General features: G+C 45.3%; 1 protein-coding gene across 2 annotated transcripts in view; it reads left to right on the top strand.

Annotated features, from left to right (window-relative positions):
* The first annotated feature begins 2795 nt into the window (after positions 1-2795).
* Positions 2796-21790, top strand: part of TINAG (tubulointerstitial nephritis antigen) — a 278683-nt gene continuing 259688 nt past the window's right edge. For both annotated transcript variants that reach the window (XR_011312426.1, XM_069726763.1), the window contains exon 1: positions 2796-3228. Coding sequence is in view for 1 of the 2 variants with exons in the window: in XM_069726763.1 (XP_069582864.1) it covers positions 2847-3228 (382 nt within the window). In the remaining variant the exon portion in view is untranslated. The remainder of the gene's footprint in view (positions 3229-21790) is intronic.

The raw sequence follows: 21790 nt of genomic DNA, 5'->3' as shown, positions 1-21790 counted from the left end.
CCGCTCGAGAAACCTCCATGGGCTCATGGGAGTCGGACGCCAAAACGGAAGATTCAAGAGGTCTGGCGAAGGTGGGGGCCAGTTTAAACCTCTGCCTACACTGGGTCTGCTCTAACCTTCGTTCGTGAAAACGGAAGTCGATGCGGGTAGATAGAGAAATAAGCTCCTCCAGTGTGGCGGGTATCTCCCTGGTGGCTAAGGCGTCCTTCACGTGGTCTGCCAGTCCCCTCCAGAACACCGGAATTAGAACTTTATCCGACCACTCTAACTCCGAGGCTAGAGTCCGGAACTGAATGGCAAACTGACTGACCACGGACGAACCCTGAGTGATTGTCAATAACTGGAGCGCGGTATCGTGTGTAATACGGGGTCCCAAAAAGACCTGCTTCAGAGCGTCCAGAAAGAGCGGAGCACTCTGTACCACACGGTCATTATGCTCCCAAAGTGGCGTTGCCCACTCCAACGCCCTGCCCGACAAGAGAGATAAAATAAATCCCACTTTCGCCCGTTCCGTAGGGAAACGCGCCGCCAGAAGCTCAAGGTGTATGGAGCACTGGCTTACGAATCCGCGACATTGTTTACTGTCACCAGCAAACTTGTCAGGAAGCGGGAGACGGGATAAAGTCGGGGCAGAGGTGGCAGCGGACAAACTGGCTGCGGCTACACTTGCAGCCTGAACAGCGACAGCAGTGACATCCACAGCTGAGGTTGAACGCTCCAGAGCCGCCAACCTTCCCTCCAGCTGCTGGATGTACCGCTGTAAACGCTGATCGTCTGCCATTTACTAGCCAGACCCTGGCGCTAGTATTCTGTTAGGACTGGCGGAACGCACCAAGAAAGATGTAATATATGCGTTCGCAGTCCGGGTCCACTGTGCAGGTAAAAACCTGCTGCTAGTAAATGGCAGCGTAATATGGCGGTGGAAGCGAACCCGGTAAAACCACAGGTCCGCAATACCTCACTAAAGAGTGCAAGCAAGGAGTCAGCGAACACAACCCCAAGACACAGGATTGAAGTCCGATTAGACCACTTGCTGACACAACACCGCAACAGGGTGTGTTAGGCAACTCTTATAATTAGAGCACCGAAGTGCGAACTGTGCCGTGCTGGCAGGCACCACTAAGCACCCAGACGTGGGTCAGGAAGCACACTACTGACGCGTGGCGCCGCACTGGCGGTCACAGCAATAGACGCTGATACGTGTGTGACACGTTGAGTGATTAGTTGGGCGCTAGATAGCAGCCATACTCCATACGCGAACAGTCATACAATAGGGTAGGGGTATTTAATGAACGACTTGCACTCACAACAAACACACGTATTCAATAGTAAGACAATACTAGCGCATGGCCGTGCGGTCATGCGCAGTTTATATAGCAGCAGCACAGGAAGTGGCTACAGTACCTTTGCCCTTCCAAGACCTGCCAAAAGGACCAATGGAATGTGCTGCAGAGCCTGAGCACATGACCCTCGATCTCCAACGGGAGATCTTACCCTGGACATGCTCAGTACGTGCAGACAAGGACTTAGTCCCAGAGAAGTCCGCTCGCTGCTGACCAGCACTGACTTTAATGGCAGAGACTGGAGAAGCAGCAGTATCTCTCAGAACAGAGTGAGAATGAGCAAGACGCTGGGACCGACGTCTTTGCTGAGCAGACTCCACTGCGGCTGGACAAGAATGGGAGACCGCAGCGGAGGTGGCTCGAGATTCCCCCTGTGCAGAAGCGGGAACTTGACCCCTAACAGGGAGTGAAGCTGTTGAATTATCCCAGTATAAGGGTTGTCAATGAAGTGTGGCCGAAATGCAAAAAAGTGGTCAAGGAAGTGGGTGGGGGAGCCTGATGGAATATGACTGCTACTCTGAGGGAGAGGGGATGGGACACCCTGATGGTGTGAACCTCAAAAGAAAAATGGCATCCAATCGGCCTGCATTTATTTATTGGGTTAAAAACAGTATTGTTAGCAGTGAGTAGTGTAGGGTTATTGTGGAGTTAGCAGTGATCATACAGCAGGATATACGCATATTTCCTTACCGGTCTTCCACTGCCTTCACCCTTCAAATTTCTGGAGCTGACTTGGTCCCATGTGGTTACATGGGGTTTGATACCCACGAATGCCAATTATTACCCCATGAGTACATATCCCACATGACCAAGAGAGGCCTTGTCAGCGCTAATAGATCTATAGAGTCAAGACCAGATGAAAAATTATAAAACTGAGAGAGGAGCTAAGGTGGATGTACACATGAGGGTTGAGCCAAGGACAGGTGAGTACATTTTTTGATTGTTTTTCACCGCTTCCAGGCCTTGTACACAATCAAGAAAAATAACAACTTGACAAATGCTATTTTGCTGGATTTGTGAGAAAGAAATCTTGAAATTTTCAGATTGCGGCAAATTTTCATAATGAATCGGTTCACTCATCCCTATTAATAATTAATATCCACATTAGTGTAAATATTTTCAACAATGTGTTCAAAACTGGCAGATGTAACAAATTAGGTTTAGATAAGCAGAAAAAATGAAATAACATAAAGATTTTTATCCATTCAGTACAAATCCATAAACTGAAAAATAATTGGATAGATTTATAAGTCTTAGGAATGAAGTACAATTCACAATGTATACCATAGCAATGAAGAAGTTCAAAGTCTATACGAATGTGGCTATTATGCCATATAATGGTGTTTGCACATTTTAATAGCTTTTTTCACATTTTGGAGCTGATCACTTGATAACACTGGTTAATTGTTAATCAAAATTACCTAACAAAGTTCACATTCAATAGAACTGTATGTTACTGTTCACGTACATTCCAGCTCACATGGTGAGCAGCTTCTTCAAAAAATGGGTCAGTTGTATCATACTTATTTATTTTTCCTATTCATATTTTATTTTGGAGAGGTGCTATCTAAAAGACGTCTCATGGTAAACCTCTACTCTGCAGAAGAAAACGAACTGTTAAAGAATAGCAGAGCAAAAAGATCACTAGAAATAGACAACTACTGCACCAAAAATGGCTGCTGTGACAGTAGAAATGATGACTGCAACCTGCTATACATTGGGAAAAATGCGACATGCTACTGTGACACTTTTTGTGACCAAGCACCACTTGGACATGTAGACTGCTGCCCAGACTTTTGGACTTCTTGCATTGGACAAAACATAAGGGAGCCTTCAACAACAAATGTTCCACTAACTTTATTCCCTGAAGACCCTGATGGAAAGGGTAAGGTAAACATTGTATGTATTTGGTCTTTGTCAATGAATTATACTTTGTAGCCATTGCGCTTACTTGTAAATCAGTGGTAAAATAACATCCCTGTTGTTGGAATAAACTCAAAAACAGACTAAGGTCAAACAGAAGATTAATTTTATATAGAAACAAACAAACAGCAGCAGAGCATACAGTACATATGCAGCACAAATATCACATATAGGCTATTCATAAAACGAAACAAAGGATATGTAAGCAACGTATTTTCCATCATTTACATCATATTTCAAGGCAAATACACAACAATATTTACAATAGAACTTGCATACAACTGTATCATTTATTAGAGCTATTAAAGATATATTTATGCATTGCAAATATTTTTAAAGCAATTATTGAAATTAAAATTTCCATTCTAATAGAGATGAGCAAATATTTTTGAAACTCAAAATCACCGTCTTTGACGAATTTACACAATTAAGTTGATTTGCTGCTAATTTTTAGCTGTAAATTTCATAGCTAAAAAGGATCTAGTTGCCTGAAAAATATGGGAATAACTCTTTGAATATCCCCTTGGAGTCAATTCAACTTGTTTTGAGCTCGGTAATGCAAACATAACCGTCCTAGTGTTTAAGAGACCTCAATATGGTGTAAAATGGTTTGTAAGAGGTGTTGGTCAGCAGGCTATTTAACCACACAAAGTTTAAGCCTTTGCATGCTACATGTATTATATAAATTGTCTAAAATGATCAGTTTATGGTGGCAGAAAAATGTCTTACTGTTGATTATACACAGGTAGTGGAAACAGAGGAAGCCACTACATTTTCTCACGTTTGGGTGCAAAAGTTTTCTTTGTTTGGGTAGTAATAAAAGTGATAGCTTCGTCACCTTCAAAAAGTATTCCTTTAATGAGAGCAAAAAGGTATACTGTCTTGAAAGTGAAGAAGTTATTGTTTCTCAACTTTTCAATGTTTCTCAACTATCTTGGGGACCTCAACTGATTTGCTGGGTGCAAAATGGTTAGACAGTTACAGAGGTTTTTTTCAAGTTGTCCAACTATTACAAAACATTTGTACTGTGAAAAAGTTATTGTTCCTCAGCAAGGAGTGTAAAAATTCTCCATTTTGGGGAGTCTGCAACTAGTCTGATAATCATAAAATTATTAAGGTATCATAAAGGCTTTTTAATCCAGCAATCCAGAAATGTTATTGTTTTTAGGAAGGTTAAACAGGAGTATTGATTTCAAAATGAAGAATCTATGACTTGTCACCAAGCCTTTTCAAAAACTTGCCCCGTTTTAGGACCTGTTAAATGTTTGAGTGCTTTTCCCACCATCAATAAAGCTGTCTAGCACTATAAAACAGAGTGGGCATCCAAAAGATTTGTGGCTGATGTAGATGTGCATAAAATGTGCATTGGATGTTGCAAGTGCAATACAGTAAAGATATTGGATGGAGGATGCAAGGAATGATTGGCAGTTTAGGGCAAGCAATGAAAGTTCCAGCAGCTGCTGTACAGTCTAGCACTATGAAACACAACTGCCAGCCATGCTAGTCATTTGACTAGCATGGCTGTGCATTGTCTGCAGAAGGAACAGCATGGTAGAGAGATAAAATATGTTTGCGTACATTTTCCAACATCAATTGTGCTGTCTAGCACTATAAAACAGAGTGGGCAGCCAGAAGATGTCTGGCTGATGTGGCTCTTTATTGGATATGGCAAAATCAGCAAGGTAAAGAGATTGGATGGGGCAAGCATGGAGATGTGTAGCAGTTTAGAGTCTGCAAGAGCAGCCTTAGCAGCAGTTCTACAGTGTAGATAATCTGATGGGTATGTATGCAGTAGATTCTGGCTGAGTGTGGTCCAGTTTTTGTGTGACAAATCCACTTGCTGCACTGAATGCTCTCTCTGGAAGGACACTGTAGGCTGGACTTACAGTATGCGCATAGCAAACTGGACCAGTTCATGTTACAAGTCCAATTTGTTGACATATATGTTCATGGGATCAATGCTTTGTGTACCTGTCTGAAAAAAGAAACACAGTGGCGTAACGACCGTGGTTGCAGTGACCTTGGATGGTGGGTCATGGGATGTGTATTTTAATTTATGGATGACTATGGGCTGTGCATTTTACTTTGTGGAGGACTATTGGCAGTACATTATACTATATGAATAACTGTGTGATATATCTTATACTTTACAGATGACTATGAGGTGCATTATACTTTATAGATGACGATGAGGTGCATTATACTTTATGAATGTCTATGGGCTTGATGGTGGAGATTGTGTTTCAGGGGTGATGTGCAGTGTTAGTTTTCCACCACATGCCTTTTGCATTTAGCCTAAAAGTTCTACTTTGCTCTCATCTGACCAGAACACCTTCTTCCAAATGATAGCTGTTTCCACTACAAGGCTTTTTGCAAACTGCAAATTGTACTTCTTATGTCTTGATTTGAAAAATGTCTTTCTTCTTGCTACTCTTCCATAAAGGCCGGATTTGTTGAGTATTGATTAATAAGATGTCCTGTGGACAAAATCTCCCTTCTGTTATGTGGATCTTTGCAGATCCTCCAGAATAACTATGATCCTCTTTGGCTTCTTCTCTAATTACAATAGTGCTCTCTTTACTTGGGATGCACGTTTAGGTGGACGGCCAATTCTTGGTAAGTTTGCAATTGTGCCATACTCCTTTCATTTTTGGGTGATGGATTAAACAGTGAAATGTTCAAAGTTTGGGCTATTTTTTTTATAACCTAATCCTTCTTTATTATTTATACCTGAATACCTGACTTGCCTGGGGTGTTACTTGGGTTTCATGATGCTGTTTGATCTTTAATGCTCTCAAACAAACCTCTGAGGTCTACCCAGAAGAGATGTAGTTTTGATGAGAAATTACACCGAAGTGGACTCAATTTACTAATAATGTGACGTCTGTAGGCAATTGGTTACTCAGGATTTTATTTAGGAGTATCAGACTACGAGGGCCTGAATACAAATAGCTAAAGGAGGATCCAGCTTCAACAGGTACATCTCTTCTTTATTACTGAATAGTGCCAGCAAGATAGTGAGCATGTCAAGGTAATTGGTGGAAACATCAAAAATGTATCAACATGGACTGTGCAGTCATGGACTGTGCCCATGTCATTATTAGTGATGAGCGAGTGTGCTCACTACTCGAATTTCTCCGAGCATGCTCCAGTGGTCTACAAGCATTTTGGCATACTCAGAGATTTAGTTTATGTTGATGCAGCTGCATGATTTGCGGCTGCTAGCCAGCCTGAGTACATGTGGGGATTGCCTGTTTGTTAGGCATGCTTTCTTTAGTTAAAAGAAAAAAGGGGTTTGGGTCCTATTGGGGGCCTGAAAGGGAGGGAAACAGGACAGAAACTGAGAGTAAGAATGTGGACTCATCACTAGTGTTGAGCGATACCGTCCGATATTTGAAAGTATCGATATCGGATGGTATCGGCCGATATCCGAAAAATATCGGATATTGCCGATACCGATATCCGATACCAATACAAGTCAATGGGGCACAAATATCGGAAGGTATCCTCTATGGTTCCCAGGGTCTGAAGGAGAGGAAACTCTCCTTCAGGCCCTGGGATCCATATTCATGTGTAAAATAAAGAATAAAAATAAAAAATATGGATATACTTACCCTTGGACGCGCCCTGGTTGTCACCGCTGCAACCGCCATGCTTCCGGTCCTAAGAATGAGCGCGTTAAGGACTTTCGATGATGTCGCGGCTTGTGATTGGTCGCTGAGCGATACTTGCGGTATCGGAATGCTCAACACTACTCATCACCTATTCACCACACAATTACACACACACAAAAAAAACATTTACAGGTGACCAAACATTTCTGTGGTCCAGGACACAACATAAACAATATGAAAGTTGTCATATTAAAAGGAAATTTTAAATCACAAAAACATTGCAGGGTTTGGAAAACAAACTTATTAGTCTTTGATTCCATCCAATCAGGACTAAATCTGTCAGAATGACTTATGACTCACTACAAAATCTAAGGAATGTGTTCCAAAGAAGTGGAGGGCACCAGGCCCTTACTTGGATATTTGGACTGTAAAACTTTCACCACACTAATGTAATCCAATTAAGGATTTATTCTCTGAGCTCAGTTTGTTTGTTTATTTAAGTGTTCATTTATTATACCTTGCCTCTTTTTTTGTGTGCATATATTTGTATTTCTTCAGAAACTTTGCTATACCATGCCTGAGGAAGGGACCTAAGAAGTTCCGTAAGCTTGCTTTGTAACATCATTTATTTTATTTTTGTTAGCCATTAAAATGTATCATATCTACAAGATTATCTTGTTTTTCACACAGAGAGCATTATTTTTATCTTTACTATCTTGCTGACACGATTCCCTAATAAAGAAGAATTTTACTCCATGAAGCCGAATCTTCCTTTAGCAGACCTCGACCTCCTCCATTTGTTCCTCAGCTCCTGCATCTTCACTATCAGTCTGTCTGGTACCATGAGCCCCTCCCCCCGATAGCTGGAAGCTACCATCCAATGGCACCCACCTGTGCGATGATAGTCTAAAAATTTGAGATATTGTTATCCCTTCCACATCATTTTCTGCTTCCATGTCTTCCTCTGGGACCATCATCTCCTCACACAGACTATTCAAAGTGTGCTCTAGCATATAAATGACCAGAATAGTGATGCTGATGACGGCATCATCAGTACTAACAATCTTAGTAGCCATTTCAAAACTGTGCAGAAGGGTGCAGAGGTCCTTCATCTGTGTCCTATCCACAAGCGTGATTTGCACCACGTCTATACTGAGTTGGCCCAAGAAATGCTGAAGGACATATAGTGAAGGAAATAATCATTTGATCCCTTGCTGATTTTGTAAGATTGCCCACTGACAAAGAAATGAACAGTCTACAATTTTAAGGGTTAGTTAATTTTATTATTAAGAGACAGAATATCAAAAATAAAATCCAGAAAATCACATTGCATTAATTATATATATTTATTTTCATTTTTGCAGTGAGAAACATGTATTTGATCCCCTACCAACCATTAAGAGTTCTGGCTCCTACAGACCAGTTAGACGTTCCTAATAAACTCATTACTTGCATTAAAGACAGCTGTCTGTCTTACATAGTCACCTTTATAAAAGACTCCTGTACACAGACTCAATTAATCAGTCAGACTCTAAACTCTACAACATGGGCAAGACCAAAGAGCTTTGTAAGTAGGGACAAGATTATACACATGCACAAAGCTGGAATGGGCTACAAAACCATACGTAAGATGCTGGGTGAGAAAGGGACAACTGTTGGTACAATAGTAAGAAAATGCAAGAAATACAAAATGACTGTCAATCGACATTGATCTGGGACACCATGCAAAATCTCCCCTCGTGTGGTATCCTTGATGATGAGGAAGCTGAGAGATCAGCCTAAAACTAAACAGCGGGAACTTGTTATTGATCTCAAGGCAGCTGGGACCACAGTCACCAAGAAAACCATTGGTAACACATTACGATGTAAAGTTTTAAAATCCTGCAGTACCTGCAAGGTCCCCCTGCTCAAGTAGGCACAAGTGCAGGCCCATCTGAAGCATGCCAATGAACACGTGGATGATTCTGTGAGTGATTGGGAGAAGGTACTGTGGTCAGATGAGACAAAAATTAACCTCTTTGGCATTAAGTCAACTCGCCGTGTTTGGAAGAAAAATGCTGCCTATGACCCAAAGACCACGATTCTCACGGTCAAGCATGGAGACGGAAACATTAAGTTTTGGGGCCGTTTCTCTGCTAAAGGCACAGGACTACTTCACCGCATCAATGGGAGAATGGATGGAGCCATGTACCATAAAATAATGAGTTACAACCTCCTTCCCTCCACCAGGACATTAAAAATGGGCCATGACTGGGTCTTCCAGCAAGACAATGAACCAAAACATACAGCCAAGGCAACAAAGGAGTGTCTCAAAAAGAAGCACATTAAGGTCATGGAGTTGCCTAGCCAGTTTCCAGACCTTAATCCCATAGAAAACTTAAGGAGGGAGGTGAAGCTCCGAGTTGCCAAGCAACAGCTTCAAAATCTTAATGATTTAGAGATGATCTGCAAAGAGGTGTGGACCAAACTTCCTGGCTGGTGTGCTTGCCAACAAGAGTTTTGCCACCAAGCATTAAGTCTTGTTTGCCAGAGGGATGAAATACTTATTTCTCACTGCAAAATTCAAATAAATGTATATAATTACACAATGTGATTTTCTGGACTTTGTTTTTGATATTCTATCTCTCAATGTTAAAATTAACCTACCCTTAAAAGTAGAGACTGTTCATGTCTTGGTCAGTGGGTAAACTTACAAAATCACCAAGGGCCGCAACCAGGCTTGCATCGTTATCGCACACTGCCTTCCCTAGCTCCACATTCAGTGGAGACAGCCATTACTTTAACTCGGCCTTGATAGCTGTCCACAACTCTTGAAATGTGTGACTGCAATCTCCAATGCATATTTGAACACTGTCTGATTGCAGTGAGCCATGGCTGTGCAGTACAGAGGTGGAGGGATGCTATTTGCACTGTTGGAACACGTGTCTGATTGAGGGAGAGGTTGGAGGCACAGGTGGAGGTCCTAGAGGAGATGGAGGAGCCAGAAGCAGTGGAGGAACTGTTAGATACAGAGGTTTCTGCAGCAAGTCTTGGAGATTCAAAGCCCCTTTATCGCCTGCCCCCACAGCCACCAGAGTCACCCAGTGCCCAGTCACTGAGATGTATTGCCCCTGCCCATATTTCCTCGTCCAGGTGTCGGTGGTGAAATGTACCCTGGCAGACATAGATTTTTTCAGGGAAGGGGTGATGTTGTCTGCAACATGCTAGTGTAGGGCAGGTACAACTTTCTTAGAGAAGTACTGGTCACTGGGCAACTGGTACTGGGGGGACTGTGATTACTAGTGATGAGCGAGTATATTCATTACTCGAGATTTCCCGAGCATGCTCGGTTGTCTTCCGAATATTTTTAGTGCTTAGAGATTTAGTTTTCTTTGCTGCAGCCGAATGATTTACATCTGTTAGCCAGCTTGATTACATGTGGGGATTCCCTAGCAACCCGGCCACCCTCATATGTACTTATGCTGGCTAACAGCTGTAAATAATTCAGCTGCAGAGAAGAAAACTAAATCTCCGAGCAGTAAAAAATACTCGGAGGACACCCAAGCATGCTCAGGAAATCTCGAGCAACGGGTGTACTCACTTATCACTAGTGATTACTAGGGTTGAGCGACCTTTACTTTTATAGGATCGGGTTGGGTTTCACGAAACCCGACTTTTTCAAAAGTCGGGTCGAGTGAAATCGGCCGATCCTATAAAAAAGTCGGGGTCAGGGTCGGCCGAAACTCGAAACCCAATGCAGTGCATTAGGTTTCCAATGGTTCCCAGGGTCTGAAGGAGCGGAAACTCTCCTTCAGGCCCTGGGATCCATATTTAAGTGTAAAATAAAGAATTAAAACAAAAAATATCGCTATACTTACCCTCTGACGTGCCCTGGTACTAACCGGGAACCTTCCTTCCTTCGAATCAGCGCTTCCAGGACCTTGCGGTGACGTCGCGGTGACGTCGCGGCTTGTGATTGGTCGCGCAACCACCCATGTGACCGCTCGCGCGACCAATCACAAGCCGCGATGTCATCGCGACGTCACGCAAGGTCCTGCAAGCGCTGATTCTTAGGAAGGTCACCCTCGGACGTGCCCTGCTTCTTTCCGGCAGCCTTCCGTCCTAAGAATCAGCGCTTGCAAGGTCCTGCAAGCGCTGATTCGAAGGAAGGAAGGTTCCCGGTTAGTAGCAGGGCGCGTCAGAGGGTAAGTATAGCGATATTTTTTATTTTAATTCTTTATTTTATATTAAATATGGATTCCGATACCGATTTCCGATATTGCAAACATATCGGAAATCGGGATCGGAATTCCGATACCACATTCAGAAGATCGCTGACTTCATGGCCGACCCCACACAGGGGTTGGGTTGGGTTTCATGAAACCCGACTTTGCCAAAAGTCGGCGACTTCTGAAAGTGGCCGACCCGTTTCGCTCAACCCTAGTGATTACCATCAACTTTCTGAAACCATCTGTATCCACTAGGCGGAAAGATTGCATTTCCATGGTCAACAGATTGCAGATGTTGGAGTTCAAGATTTTAGCTTTGGCATATGTAGGAAGAAACATTCTTTAAGTTACCAGAACTGCGACATCAAGGACTGGCCACTGTGCTGGGAGAGAGTGGAGTACAGAGAACAGGACAAACTTCTGAACTGTGAGTTAGGTGCAGATGGAGATGTTGTGGTGGATTGAGAAAGATGTGTTGTGCTAGGTGACTCAAAAACAGCAGTCATGTCCTCTTCCATAACAGATGATGGGCTCTCACTCAATCCTACCCTAAGGGATAAACAAGTGGAGTTTCTGCTGAAAGAGACCTGTATGAGAAGACTTGATACCGTGACAGAGGAGGAAGAAGCAACAACAGTTGTGGTTGATGGGATGGCCGGAGGATGGTGAGGCCCGCTAGTGAGCATTTAATCACAGTGAGATTCCCACACTTAGGCATGTTGATTGCATATTTGCTGGTTCATGCATGTAATGTTCAAATTATTGCAATTTTTTGCCTCTACTGAGTTTTTTTTGCAAATTTGGCAGATAACGTGAGTTGGGTCTCAAAAAAGGCCCAGAATAGGCAACCCTTACCACCCTTGCGAACTGCACACTCGCAATCAGTGCTGGCCGCAGCCAGAGTTGGGTGAGAATGTAATGCTTGTCATGGTTGCATCACTTTGTGTCTGTGTGGGAAGCCGCAACTTAACCCCCTCATCCTCCTCCTCCTCTTCTGCTGTGCTATTCAGCTGCATTCCTCTGGGTTCGCACCAAGTAGGATCTACAACTTCATAGCCATCCTCTTTGTTCTCATACGCCTTTCCCTGAGATGTCACCCTCCTTCTCTTTCTACACGACACCACACTATAGTCCAAGTGCGCCTCTAGTATCTGAGTCTAATCAGTATCACCTCCATATTTGGTGGTTATTGTCTGGTGACAAGGGTCTTGATTCTGCTTGGACCCTACAACGTCTGGTCCTGGATCTAACATGAAAAAATTTGGGGCATTGGTGCAGATGATTTCCTACACTGGATTATATGATTCTTCATAGCAGACCTCTGATGATCATGGAATAGAATGTGTGAACAGCTGTGCAGAATGGCCCTTTTGTCATTCCCCACAGTTTGCTTGTTGTTTGGAAATTTGTGACATGGGATGGAAAAAGGGTGATTGGGGTGCCACCCCTGAGGATTATACTGTGTTTGATGTTAAAGGGACTCTGTCACCTGAATTTGGAGGGAACAATCTTCAGCCATAGGGGCGGGGTTTTTGGGTGTTTGATTCACCCTTTCCTTACCCGCTGGCTGCATGCTGGCTGCAATATTGGATTGAAGTTCATTCTCTGTCCTCCGTAGTACATGCCTGCACAAGGCAATCTTGCCTTGCGCAGGCGTGTACTATGGAGGACAGAGAATGAACTTCAATCCAATATTGCAGCCAGCGGGTAAGGAAAGGGTGAATCAAAAAACCCAAAACCCCGCCTCCATGGCTGAAGATTGTTCCCTCCAAATTCAGGTGACAGTGTCCCTTTAAGGTGGAGGAAGAGGGAGAAATGCCACATGATGTAGCTCTTGTCATCTACTGTAGCACATGCTCTTTTTGAGCCTTATCTGCAAGTTGTACCACTGTGCGGATGTCCAAGAAAGGGAGGCAAGTAGCCCATCCAGTAACAGATGTTGTCAGTGGTCTTTGGATAGGACGAAACAGTGTTTGTTCAGTTGTGTTTTTATTAACATTAACACCTAATCCACCTACATGTTGAACACCAAGCCTATTTTCCCTTTCTTCTCTTCTTGTAACCTAAATGAACAATCACTATTTATTTTCTTAGATACTGTGCTTTAACAACCCTGTTATAACTAATGATTTTCAGTGGAAATCTGGCCTTCTGATTTGTCATTGAAACACAGTTTTATCACGAATGATTTGGATTAGCTAATTGGACCGCCTGGCTGCAGCTCAATATTAGGCCTACTGATTTTAAGGTTGAAATCTGGCCTTCTGATTTGTCAATGAGACACAATTTTATCCTAAATGATTTGGATTAGCTAATTGGGCCTCATTTTAGCACCCAATATTAGGCCTAACAATTTTTAAGAGGAAATCTGTCCTGATTTGTCTCTGAAACACAGTTTTATCACAAATGATTTGGATTAGCTAATTGGGCCTCTTCAATGCCTCCCAATATTAATCCTAACAATTTTTAAGGGGAAATCTGACCTTCTTATTTGTGACTGAAACACAATTTTATCACAAACGATTTAAGTTAGCAAATGGTCCTCCTGAGACTGCCACATAGTTTTTGCACATCTAGTTAGATGCTGGAAGATTGATTTCATATAGCACAGGATCCTATCTAGCTAACTGACAAGATCACTTGCAGCACTATCAGGAGCCGCATCCCGTAAATAATGTTGGCAGGTGGAGGGACGCCGCGGACCCCTCATTTCCTGTATTGAGGGTTTCTGCGGTCCTTGCTCCTTGTTTTCTTCTTTTTTGGTTTGGTTCTTATAATGGTATACCAACGTCTGAAATGATTGTTTTTATTAACCTGTTTGTGTATACCTCTTACCCCTTACCCCTACTACCCTCCCTTATTTGCAGAATGACCCCTGTGCTCTCTATTGCTCTAGCATGTAATCTAATAGTCCATTATCGACTCTGATTATGCCTCTCTCGACACTAGCCCTAAACGTGAATGGCCTTAATTCCCCTCAAAAGCGATCTCTCTTATATAGCCAGTTGAAAAAATCACGTGCGGATATTGTCTTCCTACAGGAGACTCATTTGCTGGAAGCTGATAACTACCGCATAACCTCCCGCTTTTATCCCCGGCGTTTTTTTTCCAACGCTCAGGATAAAAAATCGGGGATTGCAATTTTTATTAGCGCCAACCTATCGTTTGAAATGATCAAGATCTTAACTGACCCTGAGGGAAGATACTTACTTCTGACCTGCCGCTTAAATGAGGTCTTGTTCTCCCTACTTACGATATACGCCCCGAATTCAAAGCAATCGGCATTTCTCAACTTGCTACTGACTAGCCTTGCCCCTTTTATGGTGGGACATAAACTAATTGCGGGTGACCTGAATACCCCCTTAAACAAGTCCCTCGACTGCTCGAATCCCCTGACTTTTAGGTCTGACCTAGCCCCTATCACTTCCTCCTTTCATCTACATGACATTTGGCGATACCTTCACAGCAATGAACGGGACTATACCTTCTTTTCCCCCAGACACAAATCCTTTAGCCGTATAGATTACTTTTTAGTTAATGATTCCCTCCTCCCCTTATGTATGGCGGCGGACATCGACACCATCTCTTGGTCAGACCATGCCCCTATTAAATTAACCATCTCTGACTCCACTCCCCACTCCCCCCTGACTTCTTGGAAGATGAAGGAATACCTCCTGACATCTCCGACTAACCATGACGCCCTTTCTACCCACCTGAAAGAGTTTTTTCAATTTAATAATATCGATGACATCGCTCCGGATGTCTTATGGTTCTCTCATAAAGCGGTAATGCGCGGACACTTCCTCATACTAGCTGCCCACACCAAAAGATAGTATAACACGACTCTGGACTCCCTCCTGACCAGGATTAAAACGCTTGAAAAGTCTCTTGCGTCCTCTCAAAATCCAACGATTCTATCAGACTTATTGAAAAGTCGAAACCAACTGCGCGCGCTCCTTCTGTCGCGAGTTGAGCTCCAACTGAAAAAAACCAAATCCCTCTACTATAGCACGGGAGACAGGGCTGGTGCCCTCCTTGCCCAAAGAATCAAAAAAGCAGAGATTCGCTCTAGAATATCGCACATTACCTCCTCCAATGGAGAAATAATTCGCAACCCTATTCTAATTGTGGAACAATTCCGCGCTTATTATAATGATCTCTACAATCTCTCATCCTCTCCCTCTACCCCCCAACCCTCCCCTGAAACTATTTCTGCTTTTCTCCCAAAAGTCAAACTCCCGTCTTTGTCCACGGACCAATTAGATTATCTAAATAAACCTTTCACTCTCCCTGAAATTCTAGAAGTCATTCGCTCCACCAAAAAGCGCTCTGCCCCGGGTCCAGACGGATTTCCCTATCTGTACTATTCTTCCTTTTCTTCTCTCCTTGCTCTTCATCTATTATCTCTTTTCCAGTTCTGGCAACCTGAGGGTTACATCAAACCAGAGGGTTTAAGAGCAGCGATTTCCACAATTCCAAAACCAGGCAAACCTCCGACAGACCCGAGCAACTATCGTCCGATAGCTTTGCTTAACTGTGACCTGAAAATATATTCTAAGCTGCTAGCGGACCGCATCAAAGTGGTACTTCCATCACTGATTGCTTGGGATCAGGTAGGTTTCATTCCTGACCGTCAGGCAAGAGATGCCACAAGAAGAGTTATAAATCTCTTGGAAGTTCTAGAGGGGAGGGGCACCCCTGGTGTGCTCGTATCCCTAGACGCGGAAAAAGCTTTTGACCGAGTGCATTGGGGGTACCTAGCGGCGGTCCTAGACAAATTTGCCTTCTGTGGGAATATTAAGTCAGCCATTATGGCCTTATATTCGTCCCCTTGTGCGTTTGTTAAGGCGGGTGGCTTTTCTTCCTCCACCTTTTCTATCTCCAACGGGACGCGTCAGGGCTGCCCCCTCTCCCCCCTTATTTTTGCCCTTGTTATGGAACCGCTAGCAGCTATTATTCGCACTCACCCTGATATTTCAGGTATTTCTGTGGGTCCTGTAGACCATAGAATCAGCTTATATGCTGATGACGTTCTCCTCACTTGCACGAACCCTTCTACCTCTATTCCAGCTATTATGTCTGCTCTTTCTGACTTCTCTAATGCCTCTTACTATAAACTCAACCTTTCCAAGTCCTCGATCTTCCCGGTCAACCTCCCCTCATCTTCCCAGCAAGTGCTCTCTGCACAATTTCCCTTCAATTGGACTACGGATGGCTTCCGTTACTTAGGGATACACATCTCTTCTATTAAAACTATTATTAAGAATAACTGTGACTCTTTACTTTCCGCTATCCGTTTGTTATGTTCAGAATACTCTGCCCATCAATTATCTTGGGTCGCCCGAATCCAAACTGTTAAAATGATGCTCCTCCCTAAGATTCTATACCTGCTTCGCTGCATCCCCCTCCCCTTTCCCAAAAAATATCTTAACCTTTTCCAATCAGTCCTGGGTCGGTTCATTTGGAGTAACAAACCACACCGTGTCGCCATGTCTACTCTGACCCTACCATACACTAGAGGTGGCTTTGGAGTTCCTGACATTACTTCATACCATTCATCAATTGTCCTGGATGTGGCGAGGATTTGGTGGCTCGAAGCGCCTACTTCGCTATGGTTACAGATTGAGGCGTGTTTTGCTCCTCATGGATCGACCAGACTTCTTTTGGAGATGAATCTTCTTCGCATCTCCTCCCCACTCTCTACCCTAAGCTCTATCCAAAATCTTCTTTTAATTTGGCATAAATTCAAAAACTCACATTTCCCCTTCCTCTATAATAAACACATTGTCACGATTGCCCTGACCGCTGTCACCAATGGGTCAGGATTCACACCGTGACCGTCACCCCTACGTCACGGATTGAGGTGACTTTAGGCCAACAGACGTCTATCACATGTGCAGGGGGGCTTATCTTAGTTATCCCTCCACTCCACGATGTGATGAAAAACCACACACAAGGCTATTGACCTCTTAGTTTACAGCAGGGGCTTATTCTAGGTATCCCACTGCTTTTCTATATACCACGAACTGCAGGGATTTATGTATATCCCGCTTACAGTTCCACTTAACACTTGCAGCTCTCTGGCGCCCCACTTACTCTCAGGTCAGATTAGGTACTGCACCCTGGGTAATTAGTCGCCAGAAAGGCTGCCTGCTATGTACTGGCTATTGGGCACGCTGCAGCGACGCGATAACTACTCCCACTCAGGCAGGAACAATAATTATTAACGCCGCAGCCACTACAACATAACCCAAAAGTCTGCACACTTCTCGCTGCCACCAGCTTCGATTAAACGGGTCCGAAGCTAACCCAACACAACAGTAACAGTAGCATATTTCCCTTCAGAAGACTTAGGGTACGGTTTTTAGAGCATGGAGAAGAACTAACATATAATAGTATATCCCATTAAAAATAATTAGGCAGTGCTTTATCAAAAATAGTTTATAAAGATGTTACAAATGAGACAATTGCAACTATGTACATGGGTAATTATAACATAAAGGGAATAAATGAGAAAAGCAACACTCACATGTTTAAAGCATGACAGGCATCCAGGCTAGTGGAGTTTTTCCATATGTCCCAGCTCATTTGGACGTGCTGCTGGCTTCAGAAGACAAGCAGTCCAGAAGGAGAAATCAGCAGAAGAGTCTGAGCTGGGGCTCCTGCCACAAACTTAATACCTTAAGGCTTTGACATCACAGAAGGGCTGGCTTATCCAGACCCTCCTCTCTCTACATTCTGAGTAAACTTTAAACTATTTCCTCTGATTTCTATAACTTCACTACAAAACATGTCAGAGTCCTAACATACTCATAATTCATCTCGGATTAACGTGAGTATTCTAATGAGATCAAATATGTCCTATCTGGGATACATTTTTCCAGAGAAAACCCTACTTCTTTACCAGATGGAGTTAGAAGCCCGAGTTTCATGGGATGTGTAGATACACCGAGTGAGACTACGAATATATATTTTCATGTTCCTAGCTTAAATCGTTTGCCTAAAATCTAACAAAAACTAAACAAAGAATCTTTCATGGATTCTTGAAGTTTCCCTTATAGCTGAACAAGAGCTTACACAGGAAATGCCAGTTGTAAATTCCATGCGGCAATAAAACCTCTCTTCCCCCATACTCTCAGAGAAGGAAAGCCAGGAATTTGCAGCTACAAACTGTTACTCCAAGAAGGGGGGCTTAGCCCATGCAGGCTAGCAAGAGAACTACTTATGATATTTCATACCATATCGTGACACCTCCCCCTTTTGGTGTGCGCTAGGGAGGCAGTACCCCACGGTATGCCTTCATGGGCACCTCAGTAGGTTCACCCTGGCGGGAGAGTCCATCTGCATTCCCATGCTCTTTGCCCGTTTTGTGTTCAATGGTGAAGTCAAACTGCTGAAGGGCAAGGCTCCAGCGTAGCAACCTGCCGTTGGTTCCACACATGGCATTTAGCCAGCGCAGAGGGTTGTGGTCGGTCACCACAGTGAAGGGGCGACCGTACAAGTAGGGCTGCAAGCGCTGCAGGGCCCAGACTATGGCCAGGCACTCCTTCTCGATTGTGGAGTAGGCCACTTCCCTCGGCAAAAGTTTCCGGCTCAGGTATAACACGGGGTGCTCTTGGTCCTCCGAGTCAACCTGGCTGAGCACGGCACCAAGGCCAAACTCGCTGGCGTCGGTCTGCACCAAGAACGGTCGACTGCTGTCGACTGCTTTCAACACAGGGGCGTTGCACAGTGCGGTTTTCAACGCCTGGAAGGCCCCCTCACAGCCATCTGTCCAGTTGACGATGTGGGTAGCTTCTTCCTGGTGAGGTCCGTGAGAGGTTTTGCCAGGCTACTATAGTGCTGTACGAAGCGCCTATAGTACCCTGCAGTGCCCAAGAAGGACATCACCTGTTTCTTGGTCACGGGAGTGGGCCAGTTCACGATCACTCCCACTTTGTCAGGCTCTGGCTTCAGGGTGTTCCCGCCTACCCAGTGCCCCAGGTAGTGAACCTCCCTCATGCCCATCTGACACTTTCCCGGCTTGATAGTCAGTCCTGCTTGGTGAATTCGCCTGAGCACCTCCTCGAGATGCTGCAGATGTTTCTCCCAGGAGGAACTGAAGACGGCAATGTCATCCAAGTACGCCATGGCGTACTTCTCCAGTCCCTGAAGCAGGAGGTTGACCATCCACTGGAAAGTGGCAGGGGCATTCTTCATGCCGAAGGGCATGACCATGGACTCGTACAGTCCAAAGGGTGTGATAAAGGCGGACTTCTCCTGCGCCTCGGGGCTCAGGGGAATCTGCCAGTATCCTCGACTCAGATCCATTATTGTTAGGTAATCTGCGCCAGCTAACTTCTCAAGCAGCTCCTCGATGCGTGGCATTGGGTGCGCATCCGAGGCTGTGATGGCGTTGAGCCCCCTGTAATCCACGCAGAACCGGGTGGTCCGGTCCTTCTTTGGCACGAGAACTACGGGTGATGCCCACGCGCTCTTTGACCGTCGAATCACCCCCAGCTGTAACATCTCATCGATCTCTTGGCGCATAATCTGCTGCACCTGGTCAGAGATTCGATAGGGTGTTCGCCGTAGTGGGGCGTGATTCCCGGTGTCCACCTCGTGGACGGCTAACTCAGTCCTCCCAGGTCGGTTGGAGAACACGACCCGGAAGGGTTCCAGTGTGGTTTGCAACTGCAACCGCTGGGGTTCAGTTAACGAGGCGCTTACCTCCACGTCCTCAATGGACCCATTGGCCTTGGCTTGGGCCAGCATGTCCAGGAGGGTGTCTTCCTCACCGTCTTCGGGTAAGCTGCAGACCGGTAGGACGAAAGGTTCACGTTCGTGATGAGCCTTCATCATGTTGACGTGAAAGGCCTTTCGCCTACCCCGAGCGTGGTCAAGCGTGACCACATACGTGACCGGGTTGAGCTGTTGGTGGACGACGTATGGGCCCTCCCAGGCTGCCTGAAGCTTATCCGTTGGTACGGGGACCAGCACCCACACCTTTTGACCCACGTGGTAGGTCCGCTCCCGGGCGTTCTGGTCGTACCAGTGCTTCTGGTCAGCCTGAGCCTGCGTCATGTTGTCATGCACCAACTGCGTCAAGGTCTGCATCTTGTCACGGAAGCGCATGACATACTCCACTATGGACACTTCAGAATCCTCTTCCCAGGATTCTCTTACCAACCCAAGGGGTCCCCGGACTCGCCTGCCGTACAGGAGCTCGAAGGGGGAGAACCCCGTCGAGGCCTGCGGAACCTCTCGGTAAGCGAACAGCAGGTGTGGGAGGTACTGCTCCCAGTCGCGCCCTTGAGTCTCAACCAGCATGCGTAGCATCTGTTTGAGGGTACCATTGAAGCGTTCACACAAGCCATTGGTCTGTGGGTGATACGCACTCGATACCAGGTGCTTCACCTGCATTTTCTTACAGAGAGCCTCCATTAGGCGAGACATAAATTGGGTCCCTTGATCAGTAAGCATTTCCCTGGGAAATCCTACACGTGAAAAGATGGCCAACAGGGCATCCGCCACCTTATCTGCCCTAGTTGACGACAGAGCTACTGCCTCTGGGTACCGGGTAGCATAGTCTACCACAGTAAGGATGTATTGCTTTCCAGAGCTGCTGGGGACGGCCAGCGGGCCCACAATGTCCACCGCGATCCTCTGGAAAGGCTCCTCTATCACTGGCAAAGGGATCAGGGGAGCCTTAAGAGCAGGCCCCGCCTTCCCCACTCTTTGACAAGTGATACAGGAGCGGCAGTAGTTTGACACATCTGTCCCCATCTTAGGCCAATAGAAGTGTTGAGACAGCCGGGCCTTAGTTTTGCTGATCCCCAAGTGTCCAGCTAGCGGGATCTCATGGGCAATCCGCAACAACTCACCCCAGAAATGCTGCGGGACGACCAGCTGTCTTTCCCTCAACCACTCCTTTTGTGATTCTCCGGGTACTGTCTCCCGGTACAACCTTCCTTGTTCCCAGAACACCTTCTCCTTATCAGCCTCGGAGAAGTGCGTCCCGGCAAGTTGTCTCAAACTCTCTAGGCTCGCATCTGTGTGCAGAGTGGCCTGAAACTCCTGGCTAGGGGAAGCCAGAAGCGATGTCAGGGTCCCTTCCCCACGGGAACCCTCTTGGACCTGCTCTGGGTCCACCTCTGGTTCAGTCACAGTAATGACTGAGGAGGGTCCGGAAGGCCGACAGTTATCTGCGTTCCGGGCACTCTGACGGCGGGTGACAGCAGCTACGTAGGCTGTCTCCCCGGGGGTTTCTAAAGACCCATCAGCCGGTGCTGCTATGGGCTCTACCTCCACATCCACCCCCAACACTCCAGGGGCAGTGCTACTTATGGGCCAGTTACCTTCCTCGGTGGCACTGGTCACTTTCATGGCATCACCTTCCTCACGGTTCCCATGCATCTCCCCATTTCCTGTAGCACCGACACTTGCCCCTGTTAGGGGTTCCTCAGCCGTCTCACTCCGCAGAGCGACGTGGCTGGGCACGCCTGTACCTATGGACACATTAACCTTCACAGAAGAATCATTATCAGGTTCAGCTGGCACAGGTACAACATTTTCACCATCAATCCTAGGGAAAAAATGGTTATTAGATGCATCATTACAAGATAAAGCATGGTCAGGTAACACATGCGATTTCCCATCATCATCATCATCATCAAGGTTAACTTTACCCGCATTAGTAGTTTGGGGAGGGGTGTCAGGAACG

This window comes from Ranitomeya imitator, chromosome 5, assembly GCF_032444005.1.
Source record: "Ranitomeya imitator isolate aRanImi1 chromosome 5, aRanImi1.pri, whole genome shotgun sequence".
NCBI classification, from domain to species: domain Eukaryota; kingdom Metazoa; phylum Chordata; class Amphibia; order Anura; family Dendrobatidae; genus Ranitomeya; species Ranitomeya imitator.
The sequence above is the reverse complement of the archived record's forward strand: the minus strand, read 5'-3'. Positions and strand labels throughout refer to the sequence as shown.